Genomic DNA, 27,528 nt, shown 5'->3' with positions numbered 1-27,528 from the left:
TGGAGGAGCCAGCAGGACAGACCAATAGGACACCAAGGCAGCTTCCCCACTGGCCAATGAGAGAGTAGGTGAGTCGTTGCCAGCATGGCTTGCCTTTTATATATATAGGATTAGGCTACCGAGAGCTCAACTGGATGATATAACATGCACTTTGTTTTTCTGCTCCCTGTTTCAGGTGCCCGTAAGAAGAGTCCCCGACAAGAGGAATAATTAGGCTACTACCCCATTGGCTCAAGTTATCCAAAAGTCATACTCAACTGGGCAATTCAGTTTTTAGGAGACATGCAGCCATTTTTCAAGCAGCAAGATAGCCAGGCAGTCCCAATGCTCCTGGGCTCAGGCCGCATTTGCAGTATGTTCTCACTTCCAAAGAAAAAGAACCCAGGCTGCGGAAGTCACACCTGCTCCTTGTGGCAGGATCTGGCCAGCAGATATTGCAAATATATTTATCGTTAAAAGCAGTGCTTCTCTCCCCTTCCCCCCGCAATAAGAATAAGAAGAGAAGAGATTGGATTTAAACTTCGCCCTTCACTACCCAAAGGAGTTTCAGAGCGGCTTACAAACTCCTTTCCCTTCCCCTCCCCACAACAGACACCTTGTGAGGTAGGTGGGGCTGAGAGAGCTCTGACAGCAACTGCTCTTTTTCGAGAACAGCTCTTATCAGAGCTTTTGGCTTGCCCAAGGTCGTCCAGCCAAGTCCAAGTGGAGGAGTGGGGAATCAAACCTGGTTCTCCCAGACTAGAGTCCGCGCACTTAACCACTACACCAAACTGGCTCTCTAAGTAAGAACAAATATTTTAAAAATCTGTAGAAATGTCCAGGGATTGGGGTTGGGGAAGACCAGGCTCTTGTTTGCTGTGAAGACCTAAACCACCCCGTTTGGCCTATCGGTTCATTCAAGCAAGTGCATCCATACAGAAAATCAGTATACTCTGATTTCAATGTTTTTTAATTGTGCCATTTCAGGATACAGAGCTCAGTTCTGACTGTATAAAGTCCACAAGAAGCCCTCCTGGAACAGACCTCTGTAAGAATGCAGTATACCAAGTTAGAAGAATTTTACTCCTCTCCTTAACTATATAACGGATATGTTCTCAACAGCTACTTGGCAGGAGTTATTACAGGAGTTATTTTTGTCTGCAAAACTACGTGGTCCGTATAAAACCCTCCACTCTAGGGATATTTAGGGCCTTTTTCAGATGATTGAGCAAAACAAGTCCCAACGGCATTCTGTCTCCTGCACCGTATTCTTGCCCGCTCCAGTCCAGGGACAATAACATGCAACCGTATTCATGCATAACAGATTGGGGTGGGTGCGTGAATAATTAGTGCTGTCACTTCTTGCCTTTCTCTTCTTGAAACAGCTGAATGTACAGTTCAGCCTAGGAGAGGAACGACACACAGCTTTCTGCTTCATCGAGTTAAAGGGGGAAGAACCTACCCCTGGCTGAGCGCTTGTGGAGTTGTAGGTTAAGGCAATGCACAGCCACCAAAGAATTTAATAAAATTGGACCTCCCCTGGCTCCACACATACTGGGGTAGATGGTATCCCTATCCTACTAAAACAAAAAATAAATCTGGGGGCAACTTAAAGACTAACAACATTTATTTCAACATGAGATTTTCGTGAGTCACTGATCTCTTAATGAAGGTCCATGTGGAAATAATGCTGGTCTTTAAGGTACCACTGGACTCTTTATTTTGTTATAAGACAGACTAACTGAGCTAGTAACCTTGCTCGAAAGCCAGTCAAATCCAACTAGGGATGCAGTGCTCATCTCCGTTTCCAAGCCGAAGAGCCAGCGCTGTCCAAAGACGTTTCCATGGTCATGTGGCCAGCATTACTAGACACTGAGGCACACGGAACGCTGTTACCTTCCTACCGAAGTGGTACCTATTTATCTACTTGCAATTTCTTGCTTTCGAACTGCTAGGTTGGCAGGAGCTGGGGCCAGAGACGGGAGCTCACTCCGTCATGCGGACCTCGGGTCTCGAACTGCTGAGCTACAGACCTTCCGGCCTGCAGCTCAGAGTCTTAACCACTTGAGCCACCACAGCCCTAATACTAACCCAGCTACCCCTCTGTAATTATCCCCGATCCTACCACCCTCCTGAGCAAAGTCTGAAGCCTTCCTCCAGCCTAAGGAGTCCTTCCTCCTCCTTTAAGTGGCCTCCTCAAAGAGAGGACAGAAGAACCACGCACACCAGCCTAACCGTGCTGGAGGGAGGGAGGGACAAAAAAGTGACTGACAGCTTTGAACAGGGAAACTTTAATTGGATAGATGGAACTTTGGGAGTCATCCTCCCTGTTTTTTTTTTAAAATGAGCTACAGACCTTCCGGCCTGCAGCTCAGAGTCTTAACCACTTGAGCCACCACAGCCCTAATACTAACCCAGCTACCCCTCTGTAATTATCCCCGATCCTACCACCCTCCTGAGCAAAGTCTGAAGCCTTCCTCCAGCCTAAGGAGTCCTTCCTCCTCCTTTAAGTGGCCTCCTCAAAGAGAGGACAGAAGAACCACGCACACCAGCCTAACCGTGCTGGAGGGAGGGAGGGACAAAAAAGTGACAGACAGCTTTGAACAGGGAAAGTTTTATTGGATAGATGGAGCCTAAAATCAGGAAGTCCTGGCCAGATAGTTTTTTTTTTTTAATTTTTATTAAAAGAGAAATCCAGTATACATAAACAAGATTGCTGTTTGAACAATAATACAAACTGTCAGTGCAGATATATATTTCACAATGCCATCTATTAATTTGTCAGCAGTAACATCCTATAACCAAATCCTTGTCACTTTCTTGTGATATTTCAATTGTTCTACTATTACTACAATACTAACGTATAATAAATCCAGATATATTTTAGAAGGACCACAATAATAAATCATGAGAGTGCTCAGACCATTCCCAAAAAAACAAACAAAAAATTCTCAAAGATGAATCCATTAAGGGCATGTATGCAAATACCCCTTGTGAGGAGGGGGCAGCTGGAGGGAGGGAGGGACAAAAAAGTGACAGACAGCTTTGAACAGGGAAAGTTTTATTGGATAGATGGAGCTTTGGAAGTCATCCTCTCTGCTCTGAGGCTTAAGGGCATGTATGCAAATGTCCCTTGTGAGGAGGGGGCAGTGGCTCCGTAGCAGAGCATCTGCTTGGCATGCAGAAGGCCCCATGTTCAACCCACAGCATCTCCAGTTTTAAAAGTTCAGAGAGTTGGGGAAGACCTCTGCCTGAGACATATATTTTTTCTGCATTTTTGCATGTTGTGTGCAGTGTTCCTTCTAAGCTGAGTTCGTGTGAGCCAGCTCACAGTTTTTTAGCCTCCGGCTCACACATTTTTCTCTTAGCTCAGGAAGGATGGCTCCCGAGCAGACTAATTCATGCAGGAGCCAAATCGCTCGCTCACAGCTTTAAATGCCAGTAGCTCACAAAGTAGAATTTCTGCTCACAAGACTCCACAGCTTAGAGGGAACATTGGTTGTGTGTGTCTGTGTCTGTGTGTCCATGCCTGGAAATCATGGCAACCTCTGGTGAGTCCTACTGGGGCATGGAGGGCGTTCAGAGAAGTGGCTTGATCGCCTGCCTCTGCCTCCCGGCCCCGGTATTCTCTGGAGGTCTCCCATCCGAATACTTGCCAGGGTCGGCCCTGCTTAACTTCCGAGATCTGATGAGATCAAGCTTGCCTGAGCTATCCAGGTCAGTCTGAGCAGACCATATTGATGGTGATAGATGAGTGAAAGACAGCTTCATGTGCCCACAGAAAGATACCGTACCTGGCCCACCCATCACTAACTGATCCTTCTGCCTCTTGGATCAGATGAGTTCCCTCCCGCTTGGACCTCGTCATCTCACTACCACGGTTCCTAACCAGCATTACCTTCTTGCGCTCTGCCTACCTTGCCTGGCATACAATTCCACTTACGTCACTTCCATCGACGACCAACCAGTGCACCCGGTCCGCTTTGCCATTCAACTCAGCCCTCCCTTCAGCTTACAGTGAGAAGATTCCACCTCTTTCCTGGGCAACTCCTTTGGCCTTTAAATAAGCCGGCGCACAGAGACTTGTGCATGAGTCTCATTTCCTGTTTTACAAATGTGGTGGGTTTCCTGACAAATAAATATTGGTTACTTTCTGCAGCCGTCGAATCGTTTTATGAAAGGGGATGATAGAGACTGTCCTCAAAGTGTTGGAAAGAGGAGAAGCTGTGAAGCCTGGCGGGATGACCAGCTTGGCTCAGCGTGGATTCCATCTCCCCTCTCGCCCTCCCTCCAGCAAGGTGTGATACCAATTGTTTGTGGAGTGGTTCCCACTGTTCCCTGCAAAGCATTACTCTATGTCTTTATTTTTTATGACGGCCTGCCCCCAGCAGCTGCTGCCATGGTTATTACTCTTCAGTGCATTTGGGAAAGGAAGGGTTGCGAATACAGGATTGTTCCTAGCATCTATTATTTATGTGGCCACAGTTACAAATAATGGCCAAATTGGTAATCGAAGCCAGTAGCCTGAACTTTTTTTCTTTCTATTTGTTGTTCCGTTCGATCACCTCCTGGTCTGTGCCAGATTACTGTCCCCACAGTAGAAACAAGGGTAAATATGTGCGGAACAACAAACACGTCCTAAAGGGAATAAAAACATTTATCTGAAAATGAACATATACTGGAAGCCATCCTTTACGGTAAAACCACCACTTCTCAAGACAGCCAGTCGCTGAAGGTCATAGCAGGGCAGAAAACAGACCTGATGAATACCTTTCCTGGGCACAGTAAGTGGTTTCATATTGCATCTGTATGACAATTTCCACTCTCCTCCCACATAATATGTGCAAGAGGGACGGGACACTGTAAACCAAAGCCAGGCCTGAGAGAAAAGCCACGGAATCACAACTTAATTCCAACCCTGAATGAAAGGGGAGAGGGGGCTGACTCCCAGCCAGGCCTAACAAGGAATACCATATCCCCAGTCACAGAAATAGAAACCAGGTCAGGTTTAAAAGGGTGGGAGAGACATCCCAAATACTTTGCCTCTTGGTTGAAGAAGAAGAAGAAGAAAAGAATGGATTTATACCCCGCCCTTCACTACCCAAAGGAATCTCAGAGTGGTTTACAATCCCTTTCCCTCCCCACAACAGACAGACACCCTGTGAGGTAAGTGGGGCTGAGAGAGAGCTGAGAAAACTGTCTTTGAGGGAACAGTTTCGAGAGAACTGACTGACCCAACGTTACACCAGCAGCTGCATGTGAAGGAGCAGGTAATCAAACCTGTTTCTCCCAGTCCATGCTCCTAACTACTGCACCAAACTGGCTCTCCTGCACCAAACTGGTTGCCAGGGATGCCATAATCTGAGACCACTGACAGTCAAGAGCTCCTCCCAGGCAGCCAAGTATAAGTTCCACTTTTTAAAAACAAAGAAAGCAGGCCTGGATTTTTCATTAAAACAGACTTTGCACTTCTGTTTCCAGTTGCCTCACCCACAAGCAGCTGCTACTCACAACCACCAAGGAGCATCATTTCTCCCCTCAGCCCCTATCCTCTGAGTGGCAGACGTGCACCACAGGGGATAAGCCGTGTGTGTGTCTCGGAACCGCTGCGTGCTTGCTTGGAAACTTCTCCACACAGCAATTTTCTTTTCGGCGTGCAGATATAATTAATTTTAAACTGGTAAACAGTGCAAAAACAGTGCTTGCCAAAAGTAACAAACAAAGTGCACTGGAAGCAGTTACCTGGACTAGGAGCTGGCACTAATCAGTGAAGAAAATCAGCTAGTTCGTTCTTAGTTCAAAGGGAACACAAATTTCTGACTCCCACAGATGTGTGAATTAGAGTGACAACCTTTTATTTATTTATTTCCCCCTGTGGGTTCATGGAAGAGTCAGGAAGAGAGTGCGGCAATTCCTCCTTGTACATCAGGGATTCCTAACACTCAGGGGTCTTGTTGTAGAAAAAGAGCTGCCGGAGCTCATTAGCATAACTCATTAGCATAACTTATTTGCATATGCCACGCCCCCTGACATCACCGGAAGTGACAGAAGGCCACACCCCCTGACATCACCGGAAGTGTGTCAGAAGGCCCGGCTACTTACCCTCCTGCTTCATCCTCATTCCCAAACGGAATGAGGATCGAAGCAGAGGGCGGGGTAAAGAAGGGGGCGGGGCTTCACCACGTGACCGCCCCGCCCCCTAGAGGTTCTCTTCCGGAGCTCCGTACCTGAGAGCTCCCCCCCGACTAGAGCCCTGCTAACACTAAACAGCATCTTACAAGGGTTGACAGAAGTAATTGTGGGGGCAAAGCCTGAAACAGAAAATGCCTCGTCTTCTTTCTTGCAGCTGAAGAGGCAATAAATAGAGGGGGGGGGGGTGCGTGGGTGACAAAAGTCAGAACACAGTGACGTCCACATGCCTGGCACACAGAAGATCCCAGATTCAGAGTACAACCCCAAGTACACTTCCGGAGCAGTAAGTCCTAGTGAATTCAATTCAGACTGTACAGACTTCAGGCTGCACGGCTTGTCTAGCTGAAGTAGCACATCTGGCAAACAATGCTCCTGCTAAGCTGTAGAGTCTTGTGAGCAAAAATTCTACTTTGTGAGCTAAAGTTGGCATTAAAGTTGTGAGCAAGCGATTTGGCAGCTGCATAAATTAGCTTGCTCTGGAGTCACCTTTCCTGAGCTAAGACAAAAATGTGTGGGCTGGAGACTAAAAGACTGTGAGCTAGCTCACACTAACTCAGCTTCGAGGGAACACCGCTGGTAAATACCCTACCTGAAGTCTTGGAGAGCCACTGCTCCTCAGAATAAACAGCAGCAGTCCACATAAACCAATACTCTTATAAAGCAGTCTCATAAGTAACCATGTTCCTAAAGCAGTAACGCACCAAACCCCAAATTTACTGCACCAAACATGGTTAAATTTTAAGATTAGCCAAGGGAGGGGTGGGGGGAGGGGATCTGTCCTTATAACACATTCACTCAGCTACTGGCGATGTTCAGCCAGGCTTTTTCTTCACTGTCAACACGCCAAATTTTTCTTCCCTCACAACAACCCTGTGAGGAAGATTAGCCTGACACTTTCCTAGTCACCTAATTTGCTTCCATGGCAGAGTGGGGATTCAAACCTGGGTGTCCCAGATCTTAGCCCAACACTCTAACCACTACACCACACTGGCTGTCCAGGGAATTAGCCCAATTCACTTAATCAGGGCCCCAACAGTTAAACCTATATTTTCACAGCAGCAGCATATTAAGTACATCACCATTCTATTAATATGCAAAGCCTACAGAAAACCAAATGCAGCCATTTCAGAAATGCCAAATCACACAATAATGAAAAACCATCACTGGCTCTGCCAAAAATATTTCAACTTTAAATTACTTCTGACATTTCATTAAGTGGCAACACAATTGAGTAGAACTTTACTAATTCCTGCTTCATTAATCTGCATCTGCTAATCTTCAACCATGGTAATTTCCAGGGGGGAAATAAAGTAGCCTGCTAATACTTCCCAGCTAAAAAGGGGAAAAAATCACAAGAGCCCCCTGCATCACAGGATGTCTGCCGGCAATGTGGTCATGTCACAAAAACCCAGTCGCCATCAGAGTAAAACTGATGTTCCAGGCATGATGGGGGTAGTAATAGAGATCAAACCTACTGAATATTCTTGAGGACAGGCCACGAGGATCCCTAAACAGGACTTCCAAACAGCTTGGAAAGCAGGAACCCAAAGCGCCATAAATGGTACAGCAACAAACTGCAGTGGGGCAAAATTGACTGGACATTTTTATCTGGCAACACGACTCCGGCCACATGTGGCATGACAGCCGTGGCAGGCAAAAATGGGACTGAAAAGATCTTGGGGATGTAGTGCATCGTTCAATTCTAGGGTTGCCAGGTCCCCTGGCCGTCATGGCCGGGGGATCTGGGGGGCGATCCAGGGGTAGGCAGGACATCAGATGTGACATCCCTGACACGATGACATCACCCGGAAGTGACATCATCACGTCGGTGACATCGCAAACATCACTCTGGGTTTGGGGCAAAAGCTCTACTGTTTTTGGGGCTTCAAAACCATAGAGTTTGCCCAAAAACCAGAGCGTCGCTGTGCAACGTCACTGATGTGATGACATCATTTCCAGGTGACATCATGCTGTTTGGGGTGGGGTTTCCTCTGCCGGCCAGGTGGCTGGTGGCAGATCAGACCTTCAAAAGCAGGGGAAACCCCGCTGGGACTTGGCAACCCTATTAAATTCAAATGCTAACTCAGTGGGCGACTGTGGGGGGAAAAGGCAAAATGCCATACTGAGAATAAAACAACCAATAAAGAAGAATGTCCCAATTATTGTTGCATTCCTGACTTCTGAGTAGCCCTTTCGGTAATGCACTGTGTTTGTGTGGCAGCAAAGCTGTTCACATCCCCTCATCAATGCTCCCTCTAAGCCACGGAGTCCTGTGAACAAAATTCCAGTTTGTGAGCTACTGGCATTAAAGTTGTGAGCAGGTAATTTGGCTACTGTACAAATTAGCTTACTCTGGAGCCATCCTTCCTGAGCTAAGACAAAAATGTGTGAGCTGGAGGCTGAAAAACTGTGAGCTAGCTCACACTAACTCAGCTTAGAGGGAACACTGCCCCTCACTGAATTTATTTATCTATTTACTAGAAATAAGGCCCATTGTGGAAATAAATACAATGAGCGCTAGAAATAGGCTCTGAGAGAGTGCCAAGGCCGTGCTCACTCAGCATCAATTTGCCATGGCAACCTCAGCAGGGTATAAGGACACAAAATCAACCATTTTCTCCAGGGGAACAGATCAATGCCTCTGGAGAGCAGTTGTAATTCTGAGTAGTCTCCAGCCCCCACCTGGAGATTGGCAACAGTGGTTCCCCATGAGGGAATGGCTGGTTTGGAGGGCAGAGTCTATGGCACTGTAGGCACTGTACCTGTTTGAGGTCCCATCCCTTTCCAGGCTCCATCCCTCAAATCTCAAGGAATTTTCCACCTGGAGTTGGCAACCTTATCTCCTTCCCAGCCAAGCATCAGGCTACCTTAATTTCCCCCTCACTGTTCAGTTTTCCATCTCCCCCCCACACACCTGCAGCCTCTACTGTGCTCTTTAGCCCTGACTGCCACGTCACCTTGGCTGTCATGGGGGGAGGGGCCTGTCAGCAGGGTAGAAGGACACAATGAGTTTTCTCCCAAGGCCAAAATAGGTGTGGAAAGGGCCTTTTACTGACAGAAACCATGCTTGGTTGTCCAGCAGCAGGCACTGAGGGGAAAGTAGGCTTCCCAGCTCTGAGTAGGGAAATACCTGGAGAATTGGGGGGTGCATCCTGTGGAGGGCAGCGTTTTGGGAGGGCGGGGGCAGAAGGACTCCGCAGCAATTTCCAAACCTGGAGCTGGCAACCATGCTCAGGACTGGGCCCAATGACAATGAGTTACTCACAGAGGCGTAGAAAGGTTTTTGTTCCTTTGTCTATTTACTGGCAGAACCAAGCTTGGTTGCCTACCAACAGCCACTGAGGGAGAAGTTAGAATGCTTTGGCCGGTGGCCTCTATAGCATTCTATTTAACTGAGGCCTCCCCTCTCCCCTCCCCAAACTCCAGCTTCCTTAAACTGGCTTCCTTACATGGAGCTGGCAACCCTGTGAGTTCCTCACAACAGCCACTGAGGGAAACCTATGTCTCAGACAGGAGCTAAGCAAGAGAACTGTGTTCCTCGCGAGACAGAGTGCTTCTGACAACAGAGCACAGTGGTTGAAAGGGGAGTGGGCGGGGAAGAGGAGCACACCCGGCCAATGGCATGCCAGTAGTCTTGATTGGCAGCCGACGGGCCAATGGCTGAGGGAGTGGATGCAATCTCGCCCCCATAGGACAGAAGCCACCATCATTCGGCAATTATATATAAGAGAGATGCCCCTACGAGATCTACGATGAGGCCTTATTTGGAATACTGTGTACAGCACTGGTTGCTGTATCTTTAAACAAGGTATTGAGGAGCTGAAAGTGCAGAAGAAGTAAACCAAGATGGATTAAGAGGTTGTCACACCTCTCCTAAGAGTTTGCAGCTTTTCCATTTAGCCCTAAAAATGACTGGGGGGGGGGACATAACAGAGGGTTATAAAATTCTGCAAAGGATGGAGAAAGCAGATAGAGAGCACTCTTTTCCTTCTCCCATAATATTGGAATGCAAGTGTATCCTATTAAGTTGATGGACAATTGTTGGGATATTACAAGTTTACTCCCTTCATTCATGAAAGAGTTAGTTTGTTTGCACATGCTAATGTTAGTTATTTAGTTTAGGACCAATTCGATCTTAGGCAAATATTTCCCACCAGAGAAAAGAAAGTGATATTCCTAATGCGCTTGGGACTGGGGTCAACTATTGGATGATCAATTTTATTGGGGTACTCCATGCATTTGGTCACATACACAGAAGTTGAATGAATGAATATAACCTATTGCAGCCCACAACAAGATACAAGTTCACAGAGCAAATCATTTTGAAGGTATAGATGTTAAAACACTCCAGTTAGAAGAACAGATATAGAATTATAACAGAGTAAAATACATATAAAAGTTAACAACATCATAAAACCATTTAATTATAAACCTAAAAGTTAAAACAGGCACTATTTAATTGAATTCCTAATAAAACCTAGATCAGAACTCAGAAACAGAACTAACATTTATTACGTACTCTAATTGCCTGAGCACAGAATTTGGCTGTTGCTTTAGTAATATCTGGGGGCTGCGGTGGCTCAGAGGTTAAGATGCTGAGCTGCAGATTGGAAGGTCTGTAGTTCAGCAGTTCGAGACCCTAGTACCGCAGGATGGAGTGAGTTCCTGTCTCTGGCCCCGGCTCCTGCCAACCTAGCAGTTCGAAAGCAAGAAATTGCAAGTAGATAAATAGGTACCACTTCAGTGGGAAGGTAACAATGTTCCGTGCGCCTTGGCGTTTAATCATGCCGGCCACATGACCACGGAGAAGTCTTCAGACAGCGCTGGCTCTTCGGCTTGGAAATGGAGATTAGCACTGCCCCCTAGAGTTGGATTCAACTAGCTCTCGAGCAAGGGAAAACCTTTACCTTTACTTAGTAATAGCTGGTTTTTCATCTGCTAATAGTTTATTTAAGCAGGCCCTGTCTGACACAACGGTGGATCTGTCAACAAGGGACAGGAATGTTGTGTTGCGTATTTCTTAATAAACTGGGCAGCAAAAAAACCCCAAAACCAACCTATGCTCTATTTATGCTAGAGGGCAAGGGCGGGTCCTCTCAGAATATGGGGTCTTCTTATATCTTCCTTCCAAAAGCCTGGATGGCAAGGCGTCACATCTCGCCAGGGCAAAACCCTCCTATGAGGGGGGAAATCTAAAGTTTTAAGGTATTTGGCCATTGTCATGATGTATCTTGTCTCCTCAGAGGCCCTGAAGTTGGGAGACTGTAAAGAACTGAGCCTGATGCATAGCAGAGTGATTTCAGCTCATGCTTTATTTGGAGTCGTAGAACAAGAAGAGAGAGATGCCGGCTCGCAAGCCGGTTTATATTCATGAAGTATACCACACCCAACATACATCCTACACTCGTGATAGGATTATTTACAGTGGACTAGAGTTCCATGGGTCCTTGCTTGGATCCTAGCCCTCTGATAGGTGCGGGCTAGGATCCGTTCGGGCTATTGTCTCTAGAAGGGAAGCTAGGGCTCTTCGCATGACCGTGTGCAGACCCGACATCGCACGTGGTGCTGGCATTCCATGTCACAGATCCTTTGCTTAATGAAAGATTTAGCCTGATCAAAGGATTGTAACAAAAGAGTGCCAGGTTGAAGACCCATTTTTCCAAGGCCTTCCTCAACTATGTGTAACCATCTCGGTTGGTAAGAAACCTGCAGTACACAAGGGAGAAGGCATTTTGGGATCATATATATCTTAAAGCCACTGAAAGGCTGTCATGATCTGTGCAGGACTGGGAGCAGGGTCCAGTGCGGCCTGGTCCCAGGAGAGACCCGCATGGCAGTGAGCAGACAGCCTACAGTCCCCATAAGGCTTAGCAATGGGCTATAGCCAATCAGAGAGGGAGATTCTGTGAGGAGACTGTTGAACTGTGTGAAGAGAGTCGGTCTTAGCCATTAACTGAGGAAAAACAGGGTCTCTCTCTGCGGCCTGGTCTCACTGTGGGGACAGGCTGGTCTGGGAGAGAGGAAGATCTCCACTGAGCTCAGCGTGAGTGCTAGGCAGGCCTGGAAGTAGAACAGGTAGCTGCGTTAGTTTATGTTTATTTTGCCTTTTCAACCCTGTTATACCCTTTTTAAGCACCTTGCCTTGTCTTGTTTTCCCAGCCCCAGTGTTGTTTTTAATAAACCCTTTCTGTTTAATTATGTTCTCTGCCTGGGTCAATCACACCTGTGTGTTCTCGGCTGGAAAAGGGGCATTTTGTATGTGCTTGAGAAGGTACCCTGGGCCTTCTCAACAGGGACCATAAGTCCAGGGTGGTGGCGGCGGAAGGCAGAGACCCCCTTGGGTCTTGACAAAGGCGGGTGCCAAGAAAATCCTTGCCTCGATCCTCATTTGGCCAGTTTCTAAATGAAGGAGGGAATTAGGAACATTGGGGGGGGACACCTGTAAAATGGCACAAAGAAATTTAGATTGTAACTTTTCAAGTAAATTCAGACTTCTAGCCGAAATACCAGTAAAGGTGCCATGCAGAAGTTGGGCTGTTACTTTTGCCTGAAAGAGCTTCAGTGCAGCAGGTACATAGAGGCCCCAACTTAGAACGGTAAAATCTCAGTATCTTCTGCCATGCAGAAGTTGGGCTGTTACTTTTGCCTGAAAGAGCTTCGGTGCAGCAGGTACATAGAGGGGCCCCCTTAGAACGGTAAAATCTCAGTATCTTCTGCCATGCAGAAGTTGGGCTGTTACTTTTGCCTGAAAGAGCTTCAGTGCAGCAGGTACATAGAGGCCCCTCCTTAGAATGGTAAAATCTCAGTATCTTCTGCCATGCAGAAGTTGGGCTATTACTTTTGCCTGAAAGAGCTTCAGTGCAGCAGGTACATAGAGCCCCCCCTTAGAATGGTAAAATCTCAGTATCTTCTGCCATGCAGAAGTTGGGCTGTTACTTTTGCCTGAAAGAGCTTCAGTGCAGCAGGTACATAGAGGCCCCCCCTTAGAACGGTAAAATCTCAGTATCGCATGCATAGTCCTTTTGGTGCACTCTGCTCTCAGTTTGCAATGTGCAGCATAAGACCCGTTTTCCTGGAATACTACCCCAAGATAAATAAATTTGTTAACCTGCTCAATTTTATTTCCCTGCATCGACCATAGTCTTTTTGGAGGGCGTTTGTACCAAGTACCATCACTTTACACAGAAGTTGGGTGGGAGCCTTTGGGGAAACTTTCTACTTCCTTTGTTCTCTCTCACGCAAGGTTGAGAAAAGTGACAAGATGGAGCTTACAACTAGTTAGCCAGGATGTTTATTATTTTACCTTCCCTGTCACCCTTCCTATTAATTTTTTCTAGTAAAGTATTTTTCTTAACTCAGTACTCACGTGTAGCTGCATTCCTTTTACTCTGCTGAATATCCAACAACAATAAATCTAGAATGGACAACAGGCAGCACTTCACACAAAAAGAAAAGCTGTAGAATTCAGTGCCAGTGGGCATCGTGATGGACCCCTCTAAGGAGGGTTTTAAAAGATCAGACAGATGCATGGAGGGGGAGGCCCATCAGGGGCTACCAGTCATGGTGACTGAAAGAACCTCCCTATGCAGAGGCAGCAAACCTGCGAACACCAGGAGGCAAGATCCGGGGAAAGCCTTCTAATGCAATGTTTTTGGGTCTACCGGGGCAAATGGTTGGCCACTGTGCGGAAGACGATGCTTCACTAGATGGAAACACTGGTCTAATCAAGGACACGTGTGAAAAATGTTCACGTTGAATGGCTGGCAACGGGGCTCTCCAAATTCCTTTGTCCTTGACACAGCTGCCAGGTGACTCATACAGTTAAAAAAAATGAGCTGCTGAGCTTCTGATCTTTGCAAGTGGGAGGCTGAAATGAAACAGCTTTCCTTTCTCTCCCCAGTCACGGGAACTTTGCCAAACAAGGTCACAAAGTTCTGCGCTACTGTAGGAGAAGCCAGGCTCCGTACAGTAAAACATACTTTGTTCCGCGGGGTCTAATCATGCCAAGCTGATCTCTTCCTCCCCTGCTATGCAGCTGATTTGGACTAAGTACCACTGAAATCAATGGGACTTTATTTCTAAATAAGCACGAATAGGAAATACGTTAAGGGGAGAATGCTGGGAGGAGAAAGAGCGTGAGAAAATAAGGTAACTTTTTTGGATGTTCAACTCAGCGTGGTAATCACCAAAAAAAAAAAAAGCTACTTAATGGTGCCTGCCACCTACGGAAAAAATTGCCCAAATTGCAATCAAGTTCATAATGTTTGAAATTATTTCTTTATATTGTGCTCCTACAGAATGCCTTTTCATCACTGCAAAGTCATTGTAACAGCCAGCCCTCGCCTCTCTTTCACAGGCAGGAAAAGTTGGTCCCCACCTGATTGTTGCAGGACTGGACTTCACAGTTAGTGACTGGAAAGTAACAATTAGCCATCAAGATAATTAGGAGCCCCCTTCATAGGTGCCCAGCCTAGCTGCTGGGTACAAAGCAGGCAGATGCATGGTATAAGCAGAAGAAGAAGAGAAGTCTCAGCGCAGTTTACAAACTCCTTTCCCTTCCTCTTCCCACAACAGACACGCTGTGAGGTAGGTGGGGCTGAGAGAGCTCTTTCCACAGCTGTCTTTGAGAGAACAGCTCTGACAGAACTATGGCTTACCCAAGGTCATCCAGCAGCTGCAAGTGGAGGAGTGGGGAATCAAACATGGTTCTCCCAGATTAGAGTCCGCACACTTAACCACTACACCAACACAGGACAGTGCCCACGGCATTCAGAGCATTGCATAAACAACGTCCAGCAGAGGGAGAAAAATGGCGATGGAAAAGAAACCTTCCACAGGAACTACCCAGACAACAACTCCTACCTGGATACCGGAAGCAGCCACTGATCTCTCCAGTATGCTGGCAATAGTGCTGCGCCCTCTGCTGGAGCAGATGTCTAACATCAACAACAAACCTGACGGAGTTCAAAAGCAACTGATCGGAATTGACAAAAGAACAGCTGAGGCTGATAAAGCCATCAAGAAAGTTGAAGAAAAAACAAAGAATATTACACAGAAACTGGAAGAAGTGGAAAAAGAGCGAATTTCTGACAAAGGACAATTGCTACAGCTTCAGATGGAGAGATCAATGTATGTCTTACGTTTCCAGGGTATCCCAGAACAGAAAGGAGAAAATCTAAAAGAAATATTAAGCGAAACTTTAGCACCAGTGACAGAGCTTAAGCAGGATTTACTACAAAATGATATGGACTTGGTTTATCGAACTTATCCAGACTTTATCACAAGAATAAGCTACCTGGTGAAATATTTGTGAAATTCTCCAAGAGATCTACTAGAGACGCAGTCTTAAAAGCGATATCTGGGAAAATCCTGAAAGTTAAAGATGAAGAAACGAGAATTTTAAAGGAATTCCATTTGAGGTGCGGAAACATGAAAGATAAACAAGAAGTTCAACAAAATATAATGGACTATAATTCACCTAAAGATTAACATTAATGGCTCAAACTAGCTTTATTAAGCAAATAAGGCATCAAACACAGTATTCATACTTAATACAGAGTATTGTAAGAACGATATATGAAAATGTAACCTTTAAAATATGATCCTTGCCTTAAATTGTAGCTTCTTTTTTTTAGTTATAGTTATTTCCCACTCCCTTTTCCTGTAGTTGTGTAGTATATAAAAGCAATAAAAAAATTATTAAAAAATTAAAAAGTCTTTGCTTGGTGCAGAAGTATCTTATACCAACAAGACCCTTTCTCTTTAATGAAGGGGTTTTTTTGAAGACCACAAGCAAACAATACACAGACTAAAATCAAACTCCCTAGTGTAGTTTTTTTGCTTTTTTTAAAAAACTGCTCCCTGCTCCAGTAAGGTTAAGGTACGTTGGTGAAAGACCTACTGAAATTGAAGCCCGGATGATGTTCCTCCCCACTCTTTGAATCCCATGAGTGAGTAAAGGTCTCTTTACTAATCTCCCCCCACCTCCACCCCGATCTTGTAATATCAAGCAGATGGTGAGACACACAAGCTGATTTGACACATTTAGTCAAGGATCACTGTGACTCATCGCATAGGTGGGAAATCCCATTTTCCCACCTAGAAAACATTACAATCTCCTTCCTTGCTCGAAAAAAAAGAAACGTGACTTCCTTGCAACCGAAACACTACTAAAGAAAATACATTTAATTTCTTTGCGACAGCTAGGCAAGAATGATGCATTTGTTGCACCAAACGCTTGCTTGGGAGGACCATGGGAAAGACCAGCAGAGGCGCTTGAATCTCGAAATAATGCTGCAGTGTGCAAGTCAGCCCATTTTGTGGCTCACAGAGGGCTGCTAGTTTACAAATCCCCCCCACACACACACCCAAAATAAACACACTGCAGCAGTGTCCTCTGGCAGCAGTTTGCCACTTCAGCACCATGGTTAGTACTGCAGTTTCAGTTCTGAAACACCCCATCACAGAAGTCCTTGTCCAAATCGAGAGGGCTGGGAGAGGCTATACACCAGCTCATGGCTTACATACAATCCCAGGAATGACTTCCATGAGGCCAAATTAAATTCTGGATCCAATTGTTTATAGATTAGTTTTAAAATAAAAGTGAGGTCCATCTTCTTACACAAAAGTGTAATTTTTTTATTGACAAAACCTTGCTGAAATGGGGGGGGGGAATATTCAACTTGGGCTCAGCTGGAACGAGAGAACGCTGTTATCTGAAATATAATCATACCCCTGTCCTAGCAAAACTCACCTGATAAGGTGAAGAAGAGCTGGTTTTAAACCCCACTCTTCAATACCCAAAGGAGTCTCGGAGCGATTTACAATCTGCTTCCCTTCCCCACAACAGATACTTTGTGAGCGGTGATCCCTCTAAGCTGAATTAGTGTGAGCTAGCTCACAGTTTTTTAGCCTCTAGCTCACACATTTTTGTCTTAGCTCAGGAAGGATGGCTTCAGAATTTTTTGGTTTGAATGTAAGGTTGGCTCTTTCTGCAGACACATGTAGGGAAGTAAAGTTGTTGCTGTCTTAATCTGGCACTGACCATGGTCAATTTTAGATTTTTTTCTCTAGCTACGGTTGAAGTTGCCATTCCAAAGCACTTAGAAGTTTCAATATTTATGGCATTTGAACTGTTATTATTAGTAATAGCTATTATTTCAAGATTAGAACAAATTCAAAGTACTGTGTGAAATATTTGCCCAGATTGTTAATTCTATTGTTTAAACATTGGTGTACTTCTGGGTTGGGATGACAGATCTTTAATGTCTTCTGAGGTACGAACCTTAAACAGCAATATGAATTTTGACTATTTTCTGTTCAATTCATCAATAAGGAGCAAGTTTTTTCCCACGGTCCGGTACTTTGTTTCCATATTGCTAATGAAAAGCATTTCATTTATAGAAGCAGCAAAGTCTGCTTAGTAATATAAAACAAACTGGTAGTATACAAAACCTCCATTACAGCATTGAAAGCTCTAAGGGAGCCCCACAACACCCAAAAGGAGCAAATTGTAAAAGAATACGTTTTGATGGACAGTGACAAAGCAATAGAAAAGGAAGGGTTAATGGACAAGCCTTAACTTGACTGTTTTAGGAATTCAAAACAGAACACAGGCCCAACTCAAAAGAAATGCCACAAACAAGTGTAGACAAGGAACACCTAAAATGTACAGATAATGATTACTTCTACAATAAATAATATCAACCTAGAGTCCCGAGATGGTTGAGAGAAAGACAGGTATGTACATATTCTACATAAATAAATAAAATTGAGTAGCAGTATTTTATCAATGCATGATTTGTGTAGGTAGAAAGCCAAAGCTGGAAAGTAAACAACACAGAGAATCCCATTTACTCATTTGCACATATTTCCATAGTGTGGTGCAGTGAATGGCCCAGGGGTCATTTTATAGAAAAAGAGGTGGAGGAGCGCAATTGCATAGCTCATTTGCATATGCCACAGCCCCTGACAAAGGGCAGGCATGCAAGCATGCCTGGGTTCCCTGCCTGATCTTCTCAAGATCGGGCAGGGAACCCAGGCATGTTTAAAAGGGGGAAGGGAAAGAAAGGCATTTAAATCCCCCCAGGCGGTGTGGGGGGGCTCTGCAGGCCTTCCCTGGCCTGTCCACCTTGGCAGGCAGGCCAGGAAAGGCAGTGGGGGGGCTGACCTTGGACTCCTTACTGCCGGAGCACTGCTCCGGCGCGCTCCAGCAAGAAATGACCCCTGATGGTCACTCTACTGACCACCTAAGTTGGAGGAAAGCTTTAAACTTTGCTCGGTAAAGTGATGGTTCTTCCTTCAATGGAAGAATCACTCAGTTTGGAGGGAGGCCCCTTAGGATGGAGGAAGTTTCTCCAGCCTAAACCAGGATACCTGCCGATATTAAGCGGACATACTTTGCTATGTGTCTTGCTGCGCCCCCAAAAATGATAGTGCTCAGCACACCGCAAAACCATGAGGCAAACATGCAGGGTCCTGAGTTGAAATTCATAGCACTACTTTGGAAGAAATAGCTGGAAAAGGCACTTGGGACTTTCCACAGGATTGGGAAATTCGAGCCAAGCAACAGAGAACTCCGCCACATCTATCTATCTAAGGTCCCAGGGGCACGACAGATATATAAACACATAGAATCCAGTCATAAACGTGAGATTATCCTGCAAGGCACTTTTGCTTTGTCTCTTTGCTCTCTTTTTGAACTCTGTTAAAAGAAAACCACCCTCAAGTCTTGCTTAGATAATAACTACGAAGTTCGGCTCCTTTTGAGTGCTCATAACGGTACCAGATATAAACAAAAGCCCTGTATTATTATTATAATCCCAAAGACAGCATATATTCAGATTTGCTTCTTTCTTCCCCTCAAGAGCCTGGGATCCTTTCAGCAACACATATTTTTTTAAACCTAATTACCATCTAATTAGCAAAAAGTGTCAACTTGAGGCTCTTGTTTCTTTGTTGTCACAGCTAGCGCCTTAAAAACCTCTCTCTGGATATTGGGAGAGGGTCAGTTCATTGCCGCTGCAGCCACACAGCAGCTGCTACAGAGCCACTGAGCCCAGTTCCAAAGGAGACAAGAAGTCCTGTGAGGTTGCCTAGCAACCACAGGACAGGTCGAGTCACTTCTGGGTTGACCTATTCTGACAATGGTGGCTGTCGAACAGCTGGCCATGCTGCATTCCAGCCAGAATCCATGCCTCTCCTGTCCAACAGGCAGCCCAGTACTGCCTGCTTTGTTCCGTTAAGCCTTCCTTCTGGCCAAATTCACAGAAATCACACACACACACAGAGAATAAAGAGGCTCACCTAGAGAGAGCTGCTCCCAGCACAAAGGACGCATATTCCTTCAGCAGTGGCTCGGTGCTGTTTAGCCCATTAATCAAAAGTTGTAAGCCACCAAGGGAAAGCAAATCTTTGGCATTGTCCACCTACAGAGATGAATGAAAAATCACATTTAAAAATTACATTTAAAAAGACGTTTATTGATTTAAGAGAGAGATGGCCTTCAAGCCACCCGACAAATACAGCCCTTTCCTCCTCCCCAAATTATTTCCTTATTTTTATAGTCCCCCTTTCTCACAGGGACTCAAGGTGGATTACACATTTATGGTTCAATCAACAATACGGGACCTTCAGTAAACAGGGAATGAGGATTTTAGAAGTCCGGAACCACCAGAAAGAACTGAAGCATAGCATAAGTATTCCTATGACCCATTAAGCAGCTGTTGGGTATTACAAGTTGAAAACACTCAGTATATCTGGGGTTAAATGTTTGTTTATGTTACTCACAGGAAGTCACATGTTTCTCATGTAACCAATGTTCTTTAGCTGTCGAATGCCCGGGAATTTTCTCCCTGATCTAGGAATTTGATTGGGACTAAAGTGTCAAGGTGTATTACCATTTTATGGCTTCTCTTCCCGTCTTTGTTTGGTGTTCTGAAGAACAAGAAGAGTAGCCATAATCTCCCTCTTCTAGTTTTGTCTTTGTAGAGTAAGGATGTAGCCGATTATGCTCTGTTATTTTCATTCCAGTTACCCTTCTCATGTTAGAATTTAGTAAAAACTTTATATTTTAATCACACATGGACTCTCAGTCTGAATTATTTTACTCTGGCACTGCTGGACTATCTTATCTCTGCTAAATACCATTTTTACAATATCTCACTATCACCCAACGGCAGTACAGAAATTACACAACAGGATCCGACTTACACTGAGCTATACGCAGCAGCACAGAGCACAAGCCCAATAATTTATCCGGTAAGTTTCTGAACCACTTTGCACAGTGCAGCCCGATTACCTGTGCAGAGAAACACTCTCTCTTGGGGGGGGGGGTATTTTTGCATTTTTGTGTGTGTGCGCCCATGCCTGAAAGTCATGCTGACCTCTGGCAACTCCTACTGGGGCCTGAAGGACACTCAGAGAAGTGGCTTCATAGCCTGCCTCTTGCCTCCCAGCCCTGGTGTTCTCTGGAGATCTCCCATCCAAATACTTGCCAGGGTCGGCCCTGCTTTGCTTCTGAGATCTGATGATAAGAACATAACAGAAGCCAATGGCCCATCCAGTCATCAGGAGGTCCAGCAGTGGGGCCAGGACACTAGAAGCCCTCTCACTGTTGCCTCCCCACAAGCACCAAGAATACAGCGCATCACTTGCCCCAGACTGAGAGTTCCTATCTATACCTTTTGGCTAATAGCTATTGATAGAGAAGTGGCTTGATAGCCTGCCACTTCTCTGAACGCCCTCCATGCCCCAGTAGGAGACGCCAGAGCTCACCATGACTTCCAGGCACGAGACCACACACACACACAGACAAAAACACCAAAAATACCAAAAAAAGAGAAAAGTATGCAAATCTAAATCTGATCCTACCTTATAGCGACCAAAATGGCTAATTAACTTTAAAAGACAAAAAAGTTAAAAGAGCTCCTGCCTCCAGTGATACACAACGGCCCCCCACTTCTAGAAGCAATACATTTCACGTTTGCAGGAACCATGTACTATTATGACTACCATGAAATACAGAATGAATCACAGAAAATTCAAAGAATGTGATTAAAACATCCCCCAGAGAATTATTTGCCATAAAAAGAACAACACTATCAAATGAAAACAAATCTCTCCTTCCTTTGGAAAGTCATTACTAGGAATCTGGATGAGCTGCACATGCAATTTTAAAAAGTAAATGAAACACTGCTAGCAAAGTTAGACAAAAGTATCTGCGGTCTAAACATAAGCATCTGTATTACTGACAACGAACTCATCAGTAAGGAAGAAGAAAAAGGAAGTTGAGATATTGGATTTCCCTCATGGGGGGGGGGTGTCGGTTCTGGCCCCATACTGCTTAGGTTTATCCCCTGATTTCCGCATGCATTTTTGTGCCTTTAGTTTTCACTTCAGGTTTTTATTTTTTGCTTTCCCCTCATTTGTCAACAGAACTTGCCTCCACATTCAGGATTGCAGCCCTAGACTATGCCGATCTGGAACAGATTCCAACACTGAGACCTAGTGCAACTAGTTTCTAGAAAGCCTGGGTAAACTTGCACAGAATATAATGAGGTTTCTTGAATGTGCATTCAAGCTGTATGCCGCAGCATACTGCAGCATCTAACGTTGGTTACAACCCCCACGTACAACTTTATACATAACAACATTTGCCCCCTTATGACCATGTACACCTGTGCTGGCAAAATGTCAAGTGTCAATAAACAGAGTGCCCCAATTACATAACATCTGGTATGGCGGTAGATCTATTTTTATGATTTCTTCTTCCCAGAATATAGCACAACAGCTGTTCGTGCTTAAAAAAAAAACCCTTCTTACCTGATGAACATAATATTCAAGATCATAAAGTGCCGCTATTTTCTCTTCCAACGTTGAAGTGGTACTGTTGAATCTGTTGATTAGTTTAGACATAATTTCAAAGTCTGTTTCCAGCTGCATATTCAGCTCCCTAAACTCTTCCTTGAGTTTTTCAATAGAACGGAACCTTCGTCTGACATCTTCCTGATGAGCCTGAGAAAGGAGGAAAAACAAAACCAAAATAGCACACTCTCCAAAAAGATAAACACCAATTTCTACCCACATTCTGCTTCTTGGGGGGGGGGGGAATCCTGTCAAAGCAGTAGCATCTTTCGGTATACACAAGTAATTGCCGCTAAACACAAACATGAGTGCTTTTAATTATGCAGTTAATTATGCAGCCAGATAAAACACACAGCGTTATTGGCCACCTCCTATCAGCACATTTAACCTCTCAGACAAGAGCACGGTATTGTATTGGGATGGAAATCATACTATTCCAACAGCTTGGCTTCAAGGGAGCTTCAGTTTTGCGGCACATTCTGCCCAGGCCGACTGAACAACAGTGTGCTCAAGCTCCCTCCTCCTGTCCGGGATTCACCACAGCGTTTCTGCAGAAGGAAACATTTCCACCTGCCAAGTGTGACTTTCTCACCTCAACAGTCCTCTTGGGAACAGGGACAACCCGCCCCCACAGAAAGCAGAATTTTAGGGAGCCTTTTGGGCTGCAGTAGCAGCGGGTGTGTGTGTGAGAGAGAGAGAGAAAGTCATGCTCTACAGGTGGAAATGTTTCCTTCTGTGGAAACGCTCCAGTGAATCCAAGCCAATGCGTTACACTGTTTGTGTGTACAGGCCACCTCCCTGAGCATTTAAGATTGATTCAAGAGGTGGCATTAACCTTAAGACAAGGTGAAATGACTGCAATGATGCATTAATGGGCTGGTAGTGTGATTTACAGCTACCGAAAACAGTCCTCATTACTTAGCGATTTTGTTCTTACATTCTGTTTATCCACAGCTCTGCCAAGGCAGTTGACAATTTGAAATGCTTAACAGTCACCTGGGAAACATCTCTCCCCCCCCCCCTTTTTGATCTTCCTTCCTTTTATCTTTGTAAATTTGCCTACTGCAAAAGCTCCTGCAACTTAAAACTTAGGAGATCCTTGGCCTCACGAGCCAGAAGGAAACCCCACAAGTAGAGCTTCAGTCTGGATCTAACCATCTGAATGCATCCTGGTTGAGGAATGGATCTTCCCCACCTCCCCTTTTTTATTGCAGACCACTGGCCTCCCTGAAATGCTGCCCGGGTGGCATCGAACCATTAGGAATGGCATGGGGCACAATGGGAGAGTCTGCAACGGAAGAGGGGAACTGGAGAAAGCCACAGCGTGTCCACAGAAGTGCCCTTCAATGGGCAAAAGGTAACTCTGATTCCAACTCAAGGACATGAGCCCATTCCCTATTCAAATACAAGACTTTTCAAGGTCATTAAGCAAGCCTCTGGATTAGAATCCAGGTCTCAACTGTTGAAAGACAGCATGATAACCACCAATGAAGAGCAAGTTGTTTCACGGGTAGTCAAAGATCCCACTGAAAATAATTCCTAAGAAGAGACATGAAGAACAGCTTTCAGCGTGATCCTGAACGGAGTTATACCATTCAAAATTCAATGAAGTCAGTAGATAGAGAAGGGTATAATTCTGTTTAGGGTTATCCTGTAACTCCACTGGTCCAACTTCCCAGACTCTACTGGGCTGAACTGCAGCTAAATCGGAAAAGAAGGAGCTTATACACTTGGCTGGCCCAATAATTTTCAGAGAGTTGGAGAACTCTGGGGCAAGTGATGCTCTGTCATCTTGGTGCTTGGGGGGGTCAACAGTGGGATGGCTTCTAATGTCCTGGCCCCACTGGTGGACCTCCTGATGGCACTGGTATTTCTGGCCACTGTGTGACACAGAGTGTTGGACTGGATGGGCCTTGGCCTGATCCAACATTGGCATCTCTTATGTTCTTATGTTCTTAACAAGAGAAGGTTTTCCCAAGAGCACCAGAAATTTTACAGCAGGGCATTCTAGGGGTAGGAACTGGATAGGGCATAGAATACCTCTCCTTCAGGCCATTCCTCAGGGCTTTTTTTCTGGAAGAACACATCGGAACGGAGTTCCAGAACAAAATCATTTTTAAAATGTTTAAAAGTTCATGCATTTTCAGTATACAGATTGAAAACTTCATTTCCCTCTTGAGAGTTCCGGCACCTCTTTAAAAAAACAAAAACAAAGCCCTGCTACTCCTCAATTTAAAAAAAAACAAACACTTAAGTTATTTCCATCTTAAATACAATGGGGGGAAACTGGACAGAAGACAATCACAGAGTTCCCCCTGCCAGCAGCCTCCTCAATAAGGCTCAGAGTCATGGGAGCCTTCCCCTCCCACACCATTTTCACCAGCAGAAATAGGGGGGGGGGGCTTGTTTTGCTCCTTCCTTGGGCTCCACCCATTTCTGCTGGCAAAAACAGTGCCAGAGGGAAGCCTGAAGCCCCTCCTCCCCCTTGCAGTGCTCCTAAGCCAAGCAGAGCAATTGAACACTTTGAAGGTGAGTTCCACCAATCGTACATGTGACTACAAGCTGGGATGGGCACCTATGCTCCAACTTTATGCCACATGTACCGTGTATTTTGGCCCTGATCACCAGCTTTTGGGAGCTTCCAGGAAGCTACTGGGGAAAGAGGGAGGCTGAAAAGGTCCACAGCTCTGAACACCCTGACTCCCGTGATTCAGAAAACCCCACCCATTAGTACACAGTGAATGGATACATTCACAGGTCTACCCGATCAACAACCCACACAGACCCAGGCAGAAGAAAACTGAGGTATCTCTGGGTTAACAACTGGTTCTTTAAAGCTAGAAGTTGTTTCTCTTCTCCTCCTTGGAAAGGATAACCACACTGAAAGTGAAAAGCACAAATCATCTGGATTATATAGAAACCAGCCTGGCTTTGGTGGCCATGGACCACAATCAGACAAATCTAATGTGCACTTTTAAGTTGGAAATATTTGCAGGATATTTCTGAACTTTGGACTCTCAGTCCAGATTTGCATCACAGGCTTCCTAAATTTTGTTTTCCACAAGCTGATCCAAGTGTGTAATTGCTACATTTTCACTAATGCTCCAATTTATGTTTTCCTAGATGAATACCTTTTGTTCCAGCGTATCGGCTTTCGTGCTCTCCTTCATTTTAGCCAATGCCTTTTTGAGCTCTTGTGTTGTAAATGAACTTGGGTCAAGATCTATGGGGCCCAACCTTGCAGAAAATAAAATGTGCATTACACAGGTGAACAACTTTTCCACACTGAAAGAACATGCAAAAACCATTTACCTAGCAACCAGCGTTCTTCTGCCCTGCTTATTTAACACAGGCTACACAGCAAATGCTACAATCTTGCATTTATCACCTACAGCATGTCCAAATTCTTGAAAATGGCTAACCAAGAAGAAGAGGAGATTGGATTTATACCCCGCCCTTCACCACTCAAAGGTGTCTCAGAGCGGCTTACAAGTTCCTTTCCCTTCCCCTCCCCACAACAGACATCCTGTGAGGTAGGCGGGGCTGAGAGAGCTCTGACAGAAACTGCTCTTTTTTCAAGAACAGCTCTTATCAGAACTACAGCTTGCCCAAGGTCATCCAGCCAGGTGCAAGTGGAGGAGTGGGGAATCAAACCCAGTTCTCCCAGATTAGAGTCCATGCACTTAACCACTACACCAAACTGGCTCTAGCATTTTTTATTTAAGGCGAGAACGATGTTCTAACATGCATACTTTCAAAGGGCGATTTGTACTGTCTACATATATCATTGGACATGTACATCTTATTAGGTACAGTGTTTGAAGTTTTCCAGGTACTGAAATGTTTTAAAGTAACATGAATCTGTCTCTCAGGAACATCAATTTGAGACCCTTCCAATACTTGAGAACAGACTTTACAATTCCCACACCTGTAATGTCCTATGGGAAATGAATTGGACTGGGGCTGACCCCTAATATCTGATCTTACAATGATGTCTTTTAATATTTTGAGTTCTTCTGAACCCTATAAACAAGGGTAACTGACATCCAGGAACTTCATGTAATAAATGCCAATGTTTTAATATGGTACAACCTACCTGATTGGCAGCTAGAGTGAAATCAAGAGCCCAAAACATCCTATTGTTTGATGTCTTTTTTTGATCAACCATTAAAGACTCCTGTCCAATTCAGACAGGCATTATTGATAATTTCAGAAGGATACTCTCTCTCTAAAATGTCTATACAAGATCTTACTCTCACTTGCATAATGCCTATAATAAGTGGAATTTCTCCTTATCCGAAGAAACTGAGTAAATGGAATACTCTGTCTTAAGGGCAAAGGGTGAAAAGAACCATAGTGTAGATATGTATTCTGGTCTGTCTCTTTCCTATAAGGACATACCACTAACTTGTTATCAAAGGATCTATAAACTACTATGTCCAAAAAAGGCAGACAATGTCTATGACTCTGCCATGTATATTTAATGTTCTCATCAAGTTGATACATCCATTTACAAGAATGTGGTAATTGAACTGCATCATTAAACACAATAAAACAATCATCAATAAATCTCTTGAAAATAGTCACATGTTCAAAAAAAGGATTGGTGTCTGGATTCAAAATAAATTTTTCCTCTAATGTTGCCATGTATAAACAGGCTATACTAGGGGCTGCTGTACATCTTATGGCAACTCCTTTGACTTGCAAAAAATATTCTGAGTCGAGTCAAAAATAATTTTTTTCAAGAATAAAGATAACAAAAAATGAGTAGGTGGATCTGATTTGTCTCTTGTTACCAAAAAATTCTCAACCACTCCACGTGCTCCACAGTTCAGGAGGGGTGTTGAAAGACCTGAGTCAGATTGAGGTGACGAGAGAGGAGGTCCTAAAACTGATAGACAACTCAAAAACTGATAAATCACCAGGCCCAGATGGCATACATCCGAGAGTTCTGAAAGAACTCAAATGTGAACTTGTGGATCTCCTGACAAAAATATGTAATCTTTCCTTAAAATCAGCCTCCATTCCTGAGGATTGGAAGGTAGCTAATGTCACTCCCATCTTTAAAAAGGGTTCCAGAGGAGATCCGGGAAATTACAGGCCAGTCAGTCTGACGTCGATACGGGGTAAATTGGTGGAAGCCATTATTAAGGAAAGAATTAGTAGGCACATAGATGAACAAAACCTATTGAGGCAGACTCAGCATGGGTTCTGTAAGGGAAGATTTTGTCTCACTAACCTGTTAATGTTCTTTGAGGGGGTGAACAAACATGTGGACAAGGGGGATCCAATAGATATTGTTTACCTTGACTTCCAGAAAGCTTTTGATAAAGTTCCTCATCAAGGGCTCCTAAGTAAGCTCAAAAATCATGGGATAAAAGGACAAGTCCTTTTATGGATCAAAAACTGGCTAATTAATAGAAAACAGAGAGTGAGTATAAATGGGCAGTTCTCCCAGTGGAGGGGTGTAAGCAGTGGGGTACCACAGGGATC

General features: G+C 44.8%; 1 protein-coding gene across 1 annotated transcript in view; it reads right to left on the bottom strand.

Annotated features, from left to right (window-relative positions):
* The window catches only part of SIL1 (SIL1 nucleotide exchange factor), a 96,366-nt gene that overhangs the window by 47,545 nt on the left and 21,293 nt on the right, over positions 1 to 27,528 (bottom strand). Inside the window, exons 5-7 of the mRNA XM_015411010.1 lie at positions 25,167 to 25,272; positions 21,994 to 22,185; positions 19,477 to 19,598 (exon numbers count right to left, since the gene is read on the bottom strand). Coding sequence (XP_015266496.1) covers positions 19,477 to 19,598; positions 21,994 to 22,185; positions 25,167 to 25,272 — 420 coding nt within the window. The remainder of the gene's footprint in view (positions 1 to 19,476; positions 19,599 to 21,993; positions 22,186 to 25,166; positions 25,273 to 27,528) is intronic.

Source organism: Gekko japonicus, unplaced genomic scaffold (assembly GCF_001447785.1).
Source record: "Gekko japonicus isolate JY-2015 unplaced genomic scaffold, Gekko_japonicus_V1.1 scaffold428, whole genome shotgun sequence".
NCBI classification, from domain to species: domain Eukaryota; kingdom Metazoa; phylum Chordata; class Lepidosauria; order Squamata; family Gekkonidae; genus Gekko; species Gekko japonicus.
This window is presented reverse-complemented; position numbering and strand designations above follow the sequence as displayed.